Raw genomic sequence first — 19,724 nt, forward strand, 5'->3', positions numbered from 1 at the left:
TCAAAGACTTGTGAAGAGAGAAGTGATAGGGTCAGATCTGTGCTCAAATAGTTCTTTTGGCAGGGGTGCCAAGAATGGATTAGAGAAGAGAAGCAGGGTGGAGGGGGAAGAACTACAAGATCTGGTCTAGGCCTGCTCTGAATAGGGGTAGCCAAGAGAGAATGAAAGGGCAGAAGTGAGAAATGATGCCAAAATGACTAATAGGACTTGGCAATTGGTTGTTTTTGAGAAACAAGGAAGAGGAGAGTCAAAAGATCAACAGCATGAGAGTCACAAAGGAGGCATAGGCAAGAAGTGAAAAAGGATGAAGAGCTGGTTTTTGGACACATGAGCTTTGGATGTGTGGTTGGATCATCCAGGTAGAGATGCCTTAGTAGAAATGCAGGTCTCAGCTCAGGAGTCAGGGGTAGTGCTAAGAATTTGGGGATCACAACAGGCAGTGTCTGGTGGCATGCAGATAGATGCATGAGTTTGATAAGGGAACCAGTGCAGATAGTAAAGACAAGACCAGAGAGATACCCTTGGGGAATACTCATGTTGAGAAATGTGGAGGATTTGGAACTATGAGAGACAGGGATTGCAAAGAACAATATTAGAACTAAGGTGTGTTGTCTCTGAAGTTGAAGGGATGTGTACAATAGAAGGGAATAATCATCAGGATCAGTAAGGATGAAGAATTTCAAAGGGCCACTGTATCTGGAAATTAGGTTTTTACTAGTGTGCTTTTAGAGTATTCCAGTAAGGGAGGAAGGATGAATAGAAGCCAGATTTCAAAAGATTGAATAGAGTAGTGAGAAAATAAAAAGCATTATTTGGGAACATTTTTTTTTCAGTATCTTCAGTAGTAAAGAAGAGTTGAGAGATGAGATAGTAGGTGTATGGAATAGAAAAGTAAAGGGAAGTGTTTGCTTGGATCAGGGATTTGAACACAGAGGGCAAGAAGACACTGACAAAGGGGACATGACACACAGGAGAGAGGACTCCTTTAGCGAAGTCTGGTGGGAACTGAGAGGAAATGGAATCATAGGCACAGTGAGTAGCATTAGCATTGGTGAATAGGGGAGAGAATTCATCTCTAACCAAAGGGAAGCAAAAAAGAAGCAAGCAATCATTTTTAAAAGTTAGGAGCAATGGAGGAAGAGACTATGGTGCTCGTGTCCAGTGACAAAACTTTAATCTTCTCAGTGGAGGAGGAAGCCTTGCCATCCACTGCTAGGATGAGAGGTGGGGAGAGTGGAATGAGAGTGTTGTCAAAAAAGAATGAAGTCTCTACATTTTTCTTCCCCTGACTAAAATAATCATAATTCTTCTATAATTTTATAACACATTAAAAGTTTATAATATACTTTTTTCACATTGTGTGGTCCATTTTGCATAAGAGGAAGGTGAGGTCACACATCTAGAATGTGGCAGATTTCTGCATCATGTAATATTTGCAGTACTAGACCCTTTTTTCTACCTCTTCTGGTAAAACTACTCTCAACTTCTCAAGGGCAGAATACTTTTCATTTTGAATAATATAGGGTAAAGGGCAGCTAGAGAGCACAGTGGATGGAGGACCAGGCCTGGAGTTGTGAGGAACTGGGTTCAGGCCTTTCCTCAAGACATTTAACCCCATTTACCCTTCTGCCTTAAGAGTTTATTTAGTAAGTAAGGGTTTAAAATAAAAGTAAAGGTTTAAAATGAGATTATAATAATAATAATACAAAGAACAGAAATATTTAGGCTTTTCTTATCATTATTTTTTCTCTAAAGCTGCTATTTACTACTGACTTAGGTACGACTCTAAATCTGGAGATTTGACCTTTTTTGTGTTATAGACCTGTTTGGCAGTCTGATGCAGCCTATGGATATCTTCTTAGAATAATGTTCATTTTAAAAATAAAATAATAATCACAAGAAATGCTGAATTTTGGTATTGAAAGTAAAAATGTATTTTTCCCCATCAGAGTTCACAGATCTTCTGAAATCTATCTATATACCTTAAATCAAGAACCTCTGATTTAGAGGAAGCCCCAAAATGTGACCCCAGAACATTGCCAATAAAGAAAAGGGAGTCTTTCCATTGACTCTTCCAGTTTTTCTCTTCACCAGAGGGGCAGGGTAGTATATACCTGTACTAACAAGAAAACCCACCTAGGATGCTTCCTTTCACCGTGCTCACTCAGCTCCAGGAGATGAGCCCATCTTCTGCTCTCAATAGATGACAGAGACTCCCAACATTCGAAGTTATAGCCTCTGTAGGAGATCCTGGAAAGCACATTGTACTTAGAGGTCAGAGACTTATTAGTTTTTCAGTCTCAACTCTGACATGAGATAACTGTGTGGCCCTAGTCAAGCAACTTCACCTTTATTATCCTGTCTTCTTATCTATACAATGGGGATAATACTTGCTGATCCTAGAGGCCTTTTCCTTTTTGATTTCTTTGCAGTTTTACTGTTGAGCACTCTACTTTCTTAGACTCTCCTTGACTTTTTTGTGATACTGCTTTCTCCTCATTGCCCCTGCTGGTCTCAGTCTCTTTTGTTAGATTGTCATTCAAGTTTGTTAGACTGCCATTCAAGTTCCAAACTTGATGTCTGTGCATCCCCAGTTCTGTCCTAGGCCCTCTTCTTTTTTGATAGCCTACCTTAGTGATATTATCGGTTCCCGTGAATTCTGTGGTTATCTATATAGTTTACTTCTAGATCCACATATCCAGTTCTCATCTTTCTGCCTTCTGGATATTTTTATTTGGAAGCTTTGTTGTCATCTACAACAATACATTCTAAACAGAACCTCATTACCTTTCCCCTGAAACTCACCCATCATCCAGACTTCTCTGTTTCTGTTGAGGCCATCACCAACCTTCCAGTTGCGTGGGTTCTTAATCTTGGAATTATTCTTAACTTTTTCCTTTTCCTGACTTTTCACATCCAATTAGTTGTCAAGTTTTGCCAGTTCTACTCAGCTGTGTTTTTCTAGCCCCTTTTGCTCCATTCCTAAAATCATCACCCTACTTTAAGCCCTAAGCACCTGCTGCTTCCACAGCCTCTAAAATACCTCTCTCTCCAGACCAGCCATACTTGCCTTCATCTTAAACCTTATCCTTTCCCACTCCCTTTCACTCATATCTCTCAACTTAACATCATGGAAGAAGTTGGAATATTTTTTGCCTCCCTTCCAGACTTCACTCTACCACCATGCAAAGGAGAAAATATTCTCTCCTTTGAAGTTCATTCATCCAAATTCATCATCCCATCAAAGTCCTGGAAGTGGAAGTTATCATCTACCAACTCCAAGGAAATACTGTTCCTTCTGGTCTTTTTTTCCACTCCTACTCCCACTCCTATCCTCATTCGAGGGGACTTCAACATATACAGTGACATCAACTCCCACGTACCTCCAGTGTGCTCAGTTCCCATGGCCTAGCTACTCCATTTCATGCAGCCTTAGACACACACCCTTCGTCTTGTGTCATCCACAAGTGGTGTATTTCCTTGTTTGTGAGCTCTGAGATTCCTTTACCTCATCACAGTCTTTTAGCATGCCTTCTTGTCCTCTGACTTAGGACCTCTAACCCTGTTCTTCATCTTCACCTTTGCCTCCAAGCACTCCGCCTTTCAGTTCTTTCCAGGCTGAATCACTTTGTCACTGGCTACACTCTTTCCTTCTGTGTCTTGACTGCTTGGTGAATCACTTAAATTTTCTGCTATCCTTTTAAGTTTGAATTCTGCCCCCTTATCCTGCCTTACCACTTCCCAGCCTTGAATTATTCCCACCATCTGTTGCCTTTACTTCTGTTCACTTACTACTGAATTGGGGAAAATCACAAAACTCTTATGACTGGGGTCCACTACAAATATGTTATATAATCTCAACTGAGACTTTATTACAGCAATGTAATGAAGGCTTTGACACCTCTCTCCACTAGACTCCCATGGCACTCTCTGCCATCATATTCTCTGCTAAAGACCTTGCCTGTACCTTACTGAAAAACATGAGACCATTTACCAAGAACTCTTCCTCGTAGTCCCATATCCCTCAGAAGTCATCTCTCACTATTTTTTATTAAACCCTTACCTTCCTTCTTAGAGTCAGTACTATCTATTGGCTCCAAGGCAGAAGAGCTGTAAGGGTTTAGGCAATCAGGGTTAAGTGACTTGTCCAGAGTCACACAGCTAGGAAGTGTCTGAGGTCACATTTGAACCCAGGACCATCCTGTCTCTAGGCCTGACTCTTTATCCCTTGAGACACCTAGCTGCCCTTCCCCCTCCCAACTTTCTCTTCCTTCACCATATTTTAAGAAGAGACAACCCTTCTCACCAAGGCAAAACCTTTAACAAGTGATCCTGTTCCATCCCATCTTTTCCAACAGGTTACTCCAACCATCATCTTTATTCTCTCACTGATCTACAATTTCACACTGGCTAACTGGATAAACCCTCAAAAAGTATATCCTGAGCCTTTTGCTTTTCTCCCTTCATACTGTTTCTCTTGGCAATCTCATCAGTTCCCATGGGTTCAATTATATCTATGCAAATCATCCTCAGATCCATCTGTTCATCTCTAACCTCTCTTGATCACCAGTCTCACCTCCAGCTGACGGTTAGATATTTTGCATTTAAGATAAACCTAAATTCAATAAATTGAATTTGTTATCTTCTCCTCTCCCCCAAACCCATTCTTCCTTTCTTCCATTTTCAAATACTGAATTTAATAGAAAATATCACATTGTAAACAGGCTTAATTATCAACTCAGAAGAGAAGTTTGCTAGTCACATAAAAGCTAAAATCGAGAGATAAAAGTAGAAAGAGCATGGTGTTCAAAAGTTCTGTCAAAGTCACATAAATCACTCATAAGATCCCCCCCCCCCAAAAAAATGGAGCCAGCACCAGTTTTCCATTAGACACATAAAAGATTAGACAGTAGAAAGGCTACAGAATGAATGGGGTAAAAGTATGGCAAGCCTAATGGTAGTGGAATGGTGGAAGTCCATTAGGAGAGGGACAAATGCATGAAATGTTCTAAGGGGAATTAAGAGTTTCATCAAAGTTAGTAATTTCAGTTAATTATATCTGGGGGAGAAGGGCATAAGACTAGTCCGTCCCTAATGGAGAAAGGTCCTAAAGATCAGCAATACTTGATCTGTCTCTGTAACTCCCTTGGCACCTAGTACATTGTCTATATAGTAGGATAATGTTAATTAAATGAATATTCCGAGATTGCATTTTAAACAGAAGTAACTAAACTTTACTAGGCAGACTTTTAACATTCATAGATTTGCACTCATTAATCTCCAGATTATCTCAACATTATTCATGATCTACTACTCTACCCAATCCTGAGCCCTTGAAGTATCCCCTGCTTCACTGCCTTTGTCTCCTCATTTCAAATGAAACCATTGTGTGATCACTAAAAAAACCACTTCAGTGGAGAAGCAGGTTTCCACTCTACTCTCCTAAAGCATTAGAGTGAACTTAAGGCAACAAACCCAAGTTCAGTGAAGCCAAAGCAGGACTGGACCACGGTAGCAAAGAACTTCATTTCCTCCCATCCTTCCCCACCAATATTTTATTCATGGAGTCATCTTAGTTTAAGAAAGGGTATGCTGTGAAAGAGAGAAGCAAGAGAAAGAAAAAATGAAAAAGATATTTCTTCTCATCCCACCTACACTTGTCACTAATCCTGTTCAGGTACAAAGTGCCCACTTTTCCCAAGTCTACTCTTCTACATACTACCCATATAGACCTCTCCTAGAGATATGTGTGTGTGTGAGTGTGTGTGTGTACACACTTTTTCTCTCTCCTTGTTCCTCAGGACACTTTTTTTTAAACCCTTACCTTCTGTCTTAGAATCAATACTATGTATTGGTTCCAAAGCAGATGAGTGGTAAGGGCTAGGCAATGGGGGTTAAGTGACTTGCTCAGGGTCACACAGCTAGGAAATTTTTGAGTCCAGATTTGAACCCAGGAACAATGTCCCATCTTTAGGCCTGACTCTCAGTCCACTAAACCATCTAGCTGCCCCCAAGGAACACTTTTTTAAATGTTCATGTTAGGCATTTCCATGTCCACTTTCCCTTGTTTAACAGGTAGAACATGGCAATAGAAAACAATACATACATACTTCAGAGAAAATCAAATTATAGCACAAACACCATTTCTGTAAGCTTCAGCCCTTACAGCTAATACAGTACTCCCACCTAGACCCATTTTCATCAAAGACAAGAAGAACATTGGAGTGGGCATATCTTTGATCAGTGAAATACTTTTTTTTTAAGACCTGTACCCTCAAAGTCTGTGTATCTAGGGATGGGTCAAGAGGTTCTTAGGGCCAGTTAGTCACTATATGGCTTCTTGGCAGGTTGGCTTTTCTCTGTTTCTTTTTCTTTTATACTGTATAGTGGTTCTACTAGCTTGTTATGAACAAGCATCAACCCTTTGAAATACTTGACAGTTTTCACTTTAAGCTCCAGTGTGGCATCTTCATCACACACGAATATTGTACGGGGATGCTGCTGGAAGGCAGACACGGTCCACATGTGACTTACCCCCTCCTCAGTGACCTTATACAGTGCAAATGCCTTTTTGGCCCCTGTAATTAAGATCATGACCTCTCTGGCATCCATGACTGTGCCTACACCCACTGTCAGAGCCAGCTTAGGGACTTTTGAGAGATCTCCATTAAAGAACCGAGCATTGGCCAGGATAGTATCCATGGCCAGAGTTTTCACGCGCGTCCTAGACACCAGACTTGAGCCAGGCTCATTGAAGGCAATATGCCCATGGTAGCCAATACCTCCAAGAAATAGCTCAATCCCTCCAGCCGCCTTGATCTTCTCTTCATAAGCATCACATTCAGCCTGCAGATCAGCTGCATTCCCATCCAGAATGTGGGTGTTTTCGGGGTGGATGTCAATGTGCTTGAAGAGGTTGTTCCACATAAAGGAATGGTAGCTCTCAGGGTGGTCACGGGGGAGGCCCACATACTCGTCCATGTTAAATGTCTTCACATACTTAAAGGACAGGTCTCCGTTATTATAATACTCAATCAGCTTCTTGTAGCACCCCATAGGGGTATTCCCAGTGGGAAGTCCCAGGGTGAAATACTTGTCTGGCCCTGGGCTAAACAGGATGATTCGGTTTCTGATGTACTTAGCAGCCCATTCACAGGCCTGAGGTTTATTATCCAGGATGATGAGTTTCATTGTGCCTTGTCCCTAACACCTGGACTTCTGCAATGCCAGAGGCTGTGTGTGTACAACTCTTCCTCTTGTGCTAAAATCATCCCTGACCCACTTCTTAGCTTCCTGATTACTATCAGGAACACCACTCTCCTTCCAGGCCTCCAGGCTCACAACCCACATGTCATCCCTCTGCACTTACCCTTCACCTGATAACCAATCACTTCTCTCTTTGTGACATCACTTCCTTTGTCTCCTCTGACACTGGCACTGCCCAGTGCAGGCTCTCATCACTTCATTTCAGGCCATCCTCGCCCTATCTATCAGATTGATCTTCCCCACATGCCAATCTAATCATGTCCCCACTATTCAATTAACTCCCATGGCTCTTTTATTATTGATTTATTGATTATTTTATTATTTATCATTACCTCCAAAATCACATAGAAAATGTGTTGTTGAAAACCTTTCAGAACTTAGCCTCCTTCTCTGCCTTTCCAACCTTCTTACACCCTACATCCCATCCCACTCCATGTTCTGTGTTCCTTTGACACTGGTCTTGGAATACCATACCTTGGGATTCTAGGCATTTTCCCTGGTTGTCTCCTCTGGAATCTTTTTCTTTCTTCATCTCCATTGCCTGATTCACCCCACTTCAAGTCCTAGCTGAAAAGTCTTTCTTGCTTCCCCTCAATGCTGTGCCTTCCCTCCCTGTATTCTGTCTAGACTTTCTCTAGTATGCCTTCTGTCTCTCCCATTAGATTGTGAGCTCCTTGAGGGCAGGGACTGTATTGGCTTTCTTTGAATTCTCAGTACTTAGCATAGTTCCTGAATCTTAACAATTATTGACTTGACTTTCTTTAAAAGAGGTTTTTTTCTTCTTGAAAGCCCCAAGGTCGTCAAGTAGAGGACACTGAAATTGCTGCTGCATAGCATCCAGACCTGACCCTGAGATCCTTCAAGAGAAGCTCCTGCACAGATCAGACAGAAAAGTTAGAACTTTAAAAAAATTGAATGGCCATTGTGAGAACTCTTCAAAGAAACTTGTGTTTAAAATATTTTTTCAGAATGTCCTCTTTAAATCTATTTTCACTAATATTTGAAATTTCAATGTTCTTTGGGGAAATGAGAATACTATTATTCTAGAAATGCTAACTGTTTTGTAAAGTATTTAATATTGCATGTAGGTTGTCTCTGAGAAGAAACATATAAACCATGGTATTAGTGGACTGTGAGGAATTATAATTATATTCAAATATTTTGGCAGCAGTAATAGCTCACAAATTTCTTTATGCTCTTAAAAGCACTTACTAAACACAAAATGAGTCCCATCCTGTAGGATTTAGTCAACACATCAAATTATATAGCAACACAGATAACCCAAACTGATGACTGTTACAGAGAAATTTCTAGAAACCTTGAGGACACTTTAATTCAATCTAATTTGTCTAAAGAATATCTTTTTTTTCCCCTTAAGCCTGTAGTTAGATTTTATAATAATTGGTTAATGTATGAAACATTTGGAAAAAGAATGTTGCTGCTTATTTCTGTATTATCAAATTCTAAGTCAAACTTCATGTTTACGAGCAGAATGAGGCAAAAGCATAATTTTCTAAAATAAAGGTGTTGGAACATCTGTATTTGGCAAACTTAGCAGTGGTATGCAGTTTCAGAAGAACTATTTAAAACAAATCATATTAAATCATGTATATACAAATTGAGATTTTTTTCACCTTTAAACTTTCTACATTTTAAATTAAAACCTAACTTTGATTTCTTATAAATATATTATTTAAGGCATAAGGAGAATTGTCATGAAGAGAATCAATAATGTAAATAAATAATCTGTTTTTGAAATTCACTTGTGTGTATACATGCATTATTAATTTGAACTGCATCAGTGAGTTCAGCTTCCTGAAAAGAAATTTGATAAGGACCTCTCTTCATATGATAATAGTACAAATAATGCTAGACTGAGAAATAAGACTTGGCTTTTCTTCTTGCAAGGCTTTACTACTAATTTGTGATGTGAACTTGGGTAAGATGCTTCAATATTTCTATGGGCTTTTGTTTCCTCACCTGCAGTGAAGTTGGACTAGATGAGATGTCTCTTTCAGCTCTAATTATTTAAGCCTAGCAATATGGCATTGAGAAACAAAGGACTTCTGAATAACTGAACATGAGTGCATAAACTTAGAAACTGACTAAAGTCATCTTTTAATGCTCATGATAGTTTGGGAAGGCACCCTAGGTTTTCAAGACCTACACCAAAATAGCATATGTTTGAAAGATCCACCTTAAGGATAAGGATTTTATAGAGAAGAATAAAAGAGGTGCGGGTTTTGCCTGTTTCCCTGCTTTTTTTCATGTAAAACATATATATGTAAAATATTTCTATTGTTTTTTACCTTCATTTTGGCATCTTCCTCCTTTTGAGATATCTTGAGAATGGATCCCTTGAGTACCTTTAAAATTATTTTGTTCCTAGCTTCTATATTTGTTCAGATTTAGCTTCTGTTTCCGACTTTATCTTCTTATGTGCCATTGCCCTGCCTTCATGTAATATGTTATGCTGGCTCTTAAGGTTGCATAGAGCCTGCATGTGATGCTGGCTGGCCTCACTGTAGTTACAGGTGAAAACAAAAGTATTCATTTGTATCATCCCTGAGCCAGTTCGCTTTTAACCTTCAAAAATTTGTCCAAATACTTAAATAGTTATCTCTTCCACATCATAGCTTTCCCCATTGTGGTTTGGATGTGTTGTGGGGTCAGCCTAAGAAAATAAATGGGAATTTGGGGGGAGTTATGCAGAAACCACAGGTGACACACCCAGGCGAGCAGATAACAGAAAATGTTAAGAAACTTAGAAATGCTAAAATAGCCTATGACCAAATACTCAACGCAAATTTTACAATAAGATGCTGTGGATGCCCCATAAAAGAAAAAGAAAGAATTCATACTTCTTCTCAGGTATGAAGACCAAAAATTTTTACATGGACAGAGCATGGGAGTGAGCACCTCTAAACCCCCAGAATGTGGAAGAGGTACATATGCATTGAACTTGTACATAAAACTGACACATAATTTTAAAATCTTTAGTCATGGATTTTAGAGCTATAAAAGAATTCAGAAGTCATCTAGACTAAGCCCTTCCATTTTATAGGTAAGGAAACTAAGGATACAAAAGGGAAAATGAATCAAACTAGGTCAAAGAGTAGATGATACAGAGCAGAGCCAAAATTCAATCTCATGTTCCCTGACTTCAACTTTCTTTTCTTTTTCACACCTGGGCTCTTTGTGAAGGAAATTACTTAGGGGATGTTGATCCTGGGTACTGGGTCTAGCCCTGGAGTCAACATGCAACCCACAAAGGGAAGAGCTGGGGAAGAGTGAGTTTCAAAATGTGGTGGGGGAACTGCAAACCTCAGCATGCTTTAGGGAGTCCCTCCCTACAACTTCCTGGTTTGGTCTGGAATGGGCCAATCCTATGCTGGGGGAGGGACCACGCCCCCTACTCAATTGGTCTTGAATTGGACCAATCCTGTGCTAGGGAGGAGCCTCGCCCTCCCCCCCCCTACTTCCAGGCACGAGATTGGTTTGTATAAGGAGGGGGGCTCTAGTTACTTTCAGCTAGGGAACTCCAGGTTTTTTTTTTCCTTTTAATAAAGTTTTTTTTAAAAGATCAGAGAGTCAGTTTTTCTTTTCGGACCTCTCAGAAGGAGAGGCTTTTTTACTTTTGCTCTTGAATAGACTGACTCCCAGTGCTGGCACTTGGCAAGTGGCAGGTCAGTATGGAGGGGACCACTCACTGGGCTGAAATCTGGGACCTGATCTTACCTAACTTAGAAAGATTGTGACCTCTCTCTACCTCTTAAACACTCTCTTTACAAATAAATGAGTATAACTATGGGGCTGAGCCTCCAGACCACCTTTTATGTGTTACAGCTCTGAATTTGCCTTTTTGCTGTTCTTACCTCATTGAGTCTTAATGGAGTTTTCAAGGGACAATAATCTCTTCTCTTTTCAGATATAAGTACCTGATTGCCATTTACCTCCTTTCTTTTGGCTGTTGTGTTTGCATTTCAAAAATTATAATAAGTTACGATTTTCAGAACAAGAATGCTTGTTCCTCTATTTTATCAGCAGTTTGGCTAAAGGCAAAGAAAGTAGACTAATCATTTTGCCAGGCACCATAAAAAAGGGCAAGTAAACAAGATTCAAAATATCTTAGTGGGCTGAAAAGTTTGCCACAAACCAAACAGACAATGTATAGAATGACAAGTGAAAATCCTCCACTTAGGTCAGAAAATCAATTAAGCTGAATGAAAAAACAAAAATTCACTACATGACAAATGATGTGACCCAACTTCTAGAAAGGCTAATATAACCTCAGAATTGGCAGACAGATCTAGAGAGATGTTCATTCCGCCTGACAGATCCATTGATTAAACACTGTCATTTAAAAAAAAAAAACAGTACCCTTGAATCTGTCCAACTCATTCAGAATTTATTCTTTCCTCAGACCTGGCGTTTGCTTCCTGGTGTTTTTGTTCCAGATCCCATTTTTTTAAGGAAGACATTGACAAGTCAGAGATTATCCAGAGGACAATGACCTAGATGGTAAACAGTTATTCAGCTAGCTCACAGGAGAAAGAATCACAGGACCTCCATATATTTAGGTTGGACAAATGAAGAATAGGACAAATATCTATAGCTAGCAATCACATGAAAAAGATAAACACATAAGAATGCATTGTGAAAAAATTTTTTGAAAAAAGAAAGTTTAAAAATACATTTGCAGTTTGAATAGTAAAATCAGTGGCATGGGTTAGCATTCTGGAGTCAGACATTCAGTTAAGGAAAATGGCATTACCAGCACTTTCTCACACCTACTGCACTATAATAATGGGTGCCAATGATGGCGACCTAAGATACTACAGATGCTGAATCCACTTGTGAATCAAAGATCGATTACATTTGGTACCAATGTTTTGAGTTCTAGTTCTTTGAATTTGGTAATCTATATTAAAATATTTTAAGATACAAAGTATGATTTCTGTGAAACTTGGTAAGACTTAATGAATTGCTAGAGTGTAGTGATTAGCAAAACCAGAACAATTTGTATAATAGCGAAAACATGGAAAGACTTAAGATTTCTGATCAGTGCTTTAATCAACCATAGTTCCAGAGGAGTGGTGATGAAGTTTGCTCTCCACCTCCTGACAGAGAAGTAATGGGATACCAAGTGCAGAATGAGGTGTGTATTTTTTTGAATATAGCCAATGGCTATGACTATTTGTTTTGTTTGCGTATTTGTTATAAGGGTTCGATTTTGTTGTGTTATCTCCCACGTTAGGGAAGGGAGGTGAGAAAATGAGAAAACAGATTTTTTTGTTTTCTGAAAAAATTAAAATTAAAAAAATAAAAGTGGTGATCCTTGGTATGTGGCAACTTTGTATTAAGGCTAATTTGGTTATATTTAAATAAATATTTCATTGTTTCTTTTAAGAAATATTTTTCACTTCCCAGTGATTGCCACTGCCTCTTGTTCCCCAACTAGAACCCTCCATTATAACTCAAAAAGTATAGTTAAAACATATCAAAACAGTGATTGTGTCTGTGTATACCTCATTCCATACCTATGGTCCAACACCTCTTTGTAAGAGAAGAAAACAGTTTTACTGTCAATTGCTTAGACTTACAGCATTGAGGACAGTTTCCATTTCCTTCAGGGCTGATTTTTTGTTACGTTAGTGTGATTGTTGTGTAGACTATACTCTTGGCTGTTCTCACTTCTGTCTTCATAAGTGTCTTGGAATCATTCCTTTCTTTGTTCCTTTTGGTACCTCAACCCTCAATTAAATTCAGATGCTTAAGTAGGTTTAGAGTCTTTGGTTATTCAGAGCATCTATTTCCCCTTTGCTCAATCAAAAAATCTACGTCCTTCATCAAAATGTGCTTTAGAAGCAATCATTTCATGTAGTAGTTCCTGTTTCTATTTCATTGACCCCAAAACCAAGATCAATAAAGATTCTTAGTAGCTAGGGGATATGCCTTCCCAGCCAGCCTCGCTCCACTAATAATACTGTGTCTTATTCTACAGGATGTTGTTGGGAGCCGACTCCACGTTCCAGAGAATAGCATACAGTTTTCCAAGTGACCAGACAGGCTGGGCGACTTAAGAACAATGAGCCTTTTGTGCTCTTGTAGGCACTCTCAGTCTTGTAAAAGTGCTGTTGGACTTAGCCGATAAAAGTGCAGAGATTCAAATGTTGAGTGTGCCCTACTAGATTCCCCATTCACTTTCCCAATGTGGCTTGCCTCTAAAGATTACATTCAGGAAGGGGCTGGCAGTTAAGAATTGGCCACATGCATTATTCACATAGGAACATTTATTTCCCATTGTTACACTGCAAATGTGTGTGCAAGTTGTGGGGTGTTTGATGGGTTAGCCCGTTTGGTTTTTGGTACAGGGAAAAGGCTTGCAAGGCACTTAAATAAAAAGTTCTAAGCCCACAATTATCATGCACCTTTGGCTCAGTAATGCCAGTTATGTTCTTGTTTGAGTCTGCCTTCCAGGGAGAGAGGCTCTCTCTAACTTGGCTAAGAGTGGGAAAAGGACACTTGATTGATTGATAGGATGAATGAAAATGCTTCCACCTTTGAGGAAGCCCTTTGTTCAAGGGTTTAAAGCCAATAAATGTCTTGCCCAAAGTTACTTGGCTAGTTAATGGTGGAAATGGGCCTAAAATAGTAATAATAGCCTTTCTGTCTATGGGTTTACAATGCATCTTCCTCACAGTAACCAGACAACTTAGGTAGTACAAGAATTCTACTTATACTACAGATGAGGAAACGGGCTCAGGGAAATTATATGACTTACCCAAAAGTCACACAGCTAGGAAATAAGAGATAAGAACTATGGCCCTTTTTTTTCCCCCGGATTTCAAGTTCAGTGTGTTTTCCAATTCACTGCGCTGCCTTCTAATAATGCATGGGCACGTTGTTTAGTAACGACTTTCTAAAGCCAGGCAGTGAGGTAAGACTATTCTTGTGTGAAATAAATATTTGGGGGACCTCTAACTCAGTCCATCTCGGGAGGACTCAATGTAGGAGTCATGGCACAGTCTGCATCCTTGTGTAATGTCCCCATGGAGAGAGGAGCTGATACTTCGAAAAGCCAGGAGGGAAGTGGAGGGGGTTCTTTGCATCTGTACCTGTCTCTGATATGAGGCTTTTCTCTGAACTCTTCCCTTATCCTGCAGTCTTTGGTGAGCTACGGCAGCTCAAAGTGCAGATTTTTACCTAACATTAGAAAGGCTGGAAACCCTATTTCTCTCTTCTTTCTTGTTACTAATAAATGCTTAAAGATCTAGTAATAAGCCTCCAAGATTAATTTTTATTTAAACATATGTTTAAATTTCACTTTAAATTTTAAATTTTATTTTTTACCAGTTACATGTAATAAATTTCCATAAATTTCTAAGTTTTCCCAAGTTACATGATTGAACTTAATCTCCCTCCCTCCTCCTGGTGCTGGCAGGCCCTAAATTTTGCTTTCAGAAAGGAAAATGGAGGCCAGAGCAAAAATAAGATTTGCCGCACACCTGCTACCGAGTCAGGTCAGAGCCAGAAAGGGTCCCGTGTCCTGCCTGGTTTGTGGCTTAACTTCTGAGAAATTCTATTGTTTTTCTAGCCTGCTTGCTACCTATGGAAAGTCTCCTGGTCTCCTTTGCTTATGGGATATGTGGTGGTAAGATCTTCCTTTCCTGAAGAGAGAAAGTTTTCAATTCTATGTAGCTAAAGCACACAGTGGATAGAAGGCTACATGTGGAGCCAGAAAGACAAAAGTTCAAAGACTTTATATAAGCACATCCTCAGGTGTTCAGTAGCTAGGAGAAGGTAGATAAGTCCTTTAACCTGTTTGAGTGTCAGTTTCCTTATTGTTAAACGGAGAATAATAGCCTCTTCCTCCCAGGGATGTTGTATGGATAATATGAGATATTACAGTATCCCAAGTCTTTGTGCAGGAGCTTCGAATGTGCTATAACTAACTTTTAGGACACCCTCTATTTGTAAAGAAAGCGCTTTGTAGACCTTAAAGAGCTAGATGAATGTTAGATATTATTGCTACTCATTGATATTTCTCCACTGGTTTTTCAATGACCTACCTTTCAATGACAAGTGACCCAGCACCCCAAATTCCTGAGTATTTGAGTATTCCAAAGTGAGTAAAACTGACCTAGACGGTGAAACTTAAGCCTTTTCTGGAGCTGTCAAACAGACCACCTTCAAATCCTGTTTTTTCCCTCTCTAGGGACTCCCACGTCTCCTTTTAGAGACACCCTGACTAAGCATGTAGTCAGAACATCACCTAGGTCCTTTCTTATCAAATGGACGTCCACAGTCCCATGATAAGCTCCTTAGTGGCTGTTCTCTGCCTTAAGAGAAAGCGATGACTGCTCATAGCTGAGATGAGAGAAAAACTCCTATGAATTTTAAAGATCTTATCTGTTGGCTTGTCTTGGTGACAGAGGAATTCCCAGACTTAGAATCAATCCTTTGGGGTTCAATCATTGTTTTCTGGAAGAAGCTGGAAAAGAAAGGAGCCGACCATTAAAGAACAACAGAATAGCCTAGCTGAATATTGGGAAATTATAATGACAAAGGTTGGCCTCAAAGAAGAGATGATCATCATGGTGATAGCATTCATGTAACTCTTTAAGCAAAGTGCTTTACAAATATTGTCTCATTTTGTCCTTAACTGTATTCCTTCCTTGTACTTCTTTGCAGAAATTAAGAGTCCACAGATGTGGAATATTGTATATAATGTCAGCCTTTTTTCATTGGAGTTGCTGGGATTAGGCAATAGGAAAGTGGGAAAAAAAAGAATCTTTACAAATATATTTTTAAAGTAATACCTTTGATTCCATAGGTACAGATGAGGTAAGTGCTGTTATTATTCCCATTTTACAGTTGAAACTGAGACAAACAGAGGTTATGCTAGAATCATAGCAAGTAAGTGTTTGAGGCTGGATTTTTAACTTGGGTCTGCCTGGGTACCCAATGTTCTATCCATTTCACCACCTATGTGCCAACAGAAAAGATGGGAGACAAGATCAATTTTCAAGGATGATATAAGAGGAAACAATGGGGCAGGTTGCCACAGTGGAGGTCCTTGGAAAAGCTAGAGAGGAGGTAGTATGAAGGTACCCCAGGGTAACTGCCACAAGAGAAAGAAGAGCCTGGGAGACCCCAAGAACAGCTTTGTACCATGTCGCCATTTTGCCTAGGATTGACCCTTGTCCCAGCCATTCAATTTTTCATGGACCTGCACCCTCCATTGCCATATCTAGGATCAGTATCCTAGATCTCCAGAGTACATGCCCTCAGGTCCTAGGGAAGTTAAGCCACTCCTCTCTGGAACTTCCACTCTAATATGTTGCTCTGTGCATTACTTGTCCTCTTGATTGGTCACTAAATGCAAACTAGCTCTCTATTCTTTCTCTTAACTGGTCCTTCCCCTTCACAGTTCATCTAGATGACCAGTCCATCTACCAAGCCACTTTGCATACTCCGGTGTTGGAGATCCCTCCCTTTCAAACTCCAGTACACTCTTACCCTCTGGGTACAGTGATCAGCTCAATAATGCCATTGCTTTGGGGAAAGGTATGCCAGTGGACTTGCCTTGTTTTTCTACTCACCATCCTTGCGACTTCCTAAACTGAGCCCTGGCAAGCACTTACCTATATATGTTGTCTTCCCCTGGTAGAATGCAAGTTTCTGGAGGGCGGAGACTTTCTTTTTGTATTTGTATCTCCTGTGTTTAGCAAAGCTCTTGATAACAGTACAGGTATTACTTCCACATCATGAAGGTTAGGGGCACAGCTCCTGCACGATCTAGAAAATCTACATCAAATTTTTTGGGTCTCTGTACTGGAAAAGAAGTCTGAATTTTTTATTTCTTTTTTATGGGGTGTTTACAGAAAAAGAAATTGTTAATTATTAATACAATATTAAAAGATAAACTAGATATTATATAATAGTATACATATATTTTATGCATTTCTGAGTTTTAAAAAATTTTCTGTGTCATCTGCTGGCCTCCATATGTCATCTATGGCTTCCACAAAGCTCTCAGAAAATTCTCATTTAATTTCTTATGCCAACCTGCAATACATTGAAACTGTGATAAGCAAAGTCATTATGTGGGATACCTGTACATTTTTTTTCCATTCATTCCAACTCCTACTACCTGCTGGACCTCACCTATGTGCATTATACTCCTTTAAAAAAAAATCCGAAACAAAAGTCATCATCATCAGTTCCTGCTCTGAATCTCTGTCTCAATATCATCACTCACCCAGGTTCAAATCCTAAAAGTTAGTCTTCTCTCCCCACCTCAAATCTAGTAAACAAATCCTATAACTTCTCTGTTGATAACATCTTTATCTAGTATTTATCCCTTTTCTGTTTTCACTATCCCTACCTAATTCAGATTCATCCTATTACTCCTGGAAAGCAGAAAGACCACTGTTTTCAAAGTCAGGAAACCCAAGATTAATGTGATCCTTTCTCTCTGCTCACTTAATGTCTCTGAGTATGTTTCCTCATTGGTTATGTGAGAAAGTTGAATCAGATGATCTCTACGATTCTTTCTAGTTATAAAATCCAATAATCTCATTGTCTATTCTAATAGTTTCCTGATTAATCCACTTGCTTCTCATCTTTCCTTCCTTCTCCTTTCAATTCATTTTACATATTTCTTGATAGAAATCTTTCTAAGGCATCACTTTGGAAATGTATTGGCTTTTAGTTTCCAGTGGAATCACGATTAAAACTTCCTTCGGGTTCAGCTTAAATTCCATCTTCTTTAATTCAATGTTTAACCTCATTGGATCTCAGTTTCCTCATCTGTAAAATGAAAAGGTTAGACCACATAATCTCCAAGCTCTTCAATAGACGATATGCTCCTTGAAGGCAGGGCCAGTTTAATTTTTGTCATCATATCTCTACCTCCTAGCACAGAGTACTTGGAACATAATAAACATTTAATAAACGTCAATTGATTATCAAATCCTAACATTTGATTTCTACAGAATTCCAAGATTAGAAGTTTATCATGCAGTCAATGTAGGCACATTTACTTATTGAGTAAAGAAGGGATGTGATCAGAGAAATTCTTTTTTTCTATCTCCTCCTTTCTTATCCCTTTTTAAAATGTATTCTTTCCTTTATACTTATTCTCTCTCTCTCCCTCCATCCATCCTTCTGTAGGAATTGAAAATAATATTTCTACCCAGATATTTATTTTATAAAGGGGTAAAGTAACCTGACCACGTGATTCCTAGCCTTCCAGTCTCTTTCCTCTCCCACCCCTCCACCTGCCTGCTCTATTCTCTTCGTGGTTCTCCCCCGATTCTCTCTTGATTCTCTTTCGATTCTCCCAAAGCCTTGACTTTTAATGATGTAGAGGGACATAAAACTGGCATAACTGTGTTATCTCAGGAATGTTTGATAGGCAGGTAAAGCTCCTCAGGAGGGGGAGGGGATAAAACTTCCTTGACACATCCCCCTGTGATCCTTTGGAAGACCCGTCTCCCCAGTGGATCATTTAAATATCATTATCTTGTAACTCTAAATACCTTCTAGCTAAAAGTACATACAATATTGCATTTTCCTAAGAGGGAATTACAATAGTTACAGATAAGAGTAAAATACAAAAACTGATTGATAGACACATTGACAAAATGCCAATTAGGGGGCAGTCCCATTTGGCATAAGAGTTTACATTCAGAATAAGTATGTTCAAACCCCTTAAATTCAGTTCATTATATCCCAAAGTTCATTCTGGATCTTTCGATGCAGTGTGTGGCTTCTTTAGGCATCTTACAGCACCTTCTCCAAAAGGACCCACTTTCTTGATTTTGGGGTATTGGCAAGTTTCTTTTCCTGAAATTTCTCCAAAAAATTTTAAATCTTGCATTTTAGGATAATTATACACACACACATCCCCCCCCCCCCCTCCCCGAAGGGTGTTGACCAACACCAGAATTACACCGGGATATATGACTGAGTTATAGATATATGAAACAATTGTCAAAAGAAAAACAAAAAAACAAACCACAAAAAATCCCAAATAAAAGAGTAAAATATGAAATTCTATAAAAATAAGAAGCACAGAAATGATAAAAAATAAAAATCTTACATGTATAAAATTCTGAGTAAAAAATAAAAAACTAAAACTGTAGCAAGTTCTTGAATCACAGCAAGGCTCTCTTAAAGTGATTTATGTCCCACAAGCCTGTAGTGCAATAGCAGCAATACAGCACTTTATCCATTTGCAGCCAGGACTATAGTAAACTGCCAAACTATAAGAGAGAAAGGACAGGAGTTTCAGCAGCAAATGGGAAAAATCATTCCCTGGTCTGATTGTACCTTCACTGTCAGAGATAGGGGGAGCCAGGATGATAGCCAACCTGGGGCACTTGACAGAATATTGCACATGGAGTATGGTTCAAGGAAGTCCTTCATATTAACATATGTCAAGCACTACA

At 39.2% G+C, this 19,724-nt stretch overlaps 2 protein-coding genes across 4 annotated transcripts in view; one reads left to right on the top strand and one right to left on the bottom strand.

Annotated features, from left to right (window-relative positions):
• Window positions 1-14,513, top strand: part of TRAPPC11 (trafficking protein particle complex subunit 11) — a 76,347-nt gene extending 61,834 nt beyond the window's left edge. The window contains exons 29-30 of one of the 3 annotated variants that reach the window (XM_007496078.3): window positions 12,350-12,424; window positions 13,271-14,513. In XM_007496078.3, the coding sequence (XP_007496140.1) occupies window positions 12,350-12,424; window positions 13,271-13,327 (132 nt within the window). In that variant the 3' untranslated portion in view covers window positions 13,328-14,513. Of the gene's footprint in view, window positions 1-8,055; window positions 9,029-12,349; window positions 12,539-13,270 lie in introns of those variants that run through there. The other 2 variants (XM_056802944.1, XM_001364010.4) reach the window with 2 other exon arrangements.
• Window positions 6,220-7,415, bottom strand: LOC100012448 (glucosamine-6-phosphate isomerase 1). The gene has a single exon (XM_016423111.2). It carries the CDS (start codon window positions 7,189-7,191, stop codon window positions 6,322-6,324), a length of 870 nt encoding a protein of 289 aa, XP_016278597.1. The 5' UTR covers window positions 7,192-7,415; the 3' UTR covers window positions 6,220-6,321.
• Window positions 14,514-19,724: the final 5,211 nt, after the last annotated feature.

The sequence above is a fragment of the Monodelphis domestica genome, chromosome 6 (genome assembly GCF_027887165.1).
Source record: "Monodelphis domestica isolate mMonDom1 chromosome 6, mMonDom1.pri, whole genome shotgun sequence".
Classification (NCBI taxonomy): Eukaryota; Metazoa; Chordata; class Mammalia; order Didelphimorphia; family Didelphidae; genus Monodelphis; species Monodelphis domestica.

What these genes read in the sequence shown, in the direction of transcription:
- LOC100012448 (XM_016423111.2), bottom strand. Translation starts at nt 7,191, where the DNA reads ATGAAACTCATCATCCTGGATAATAAACCTCAGGCCTGTGAATGGGCT.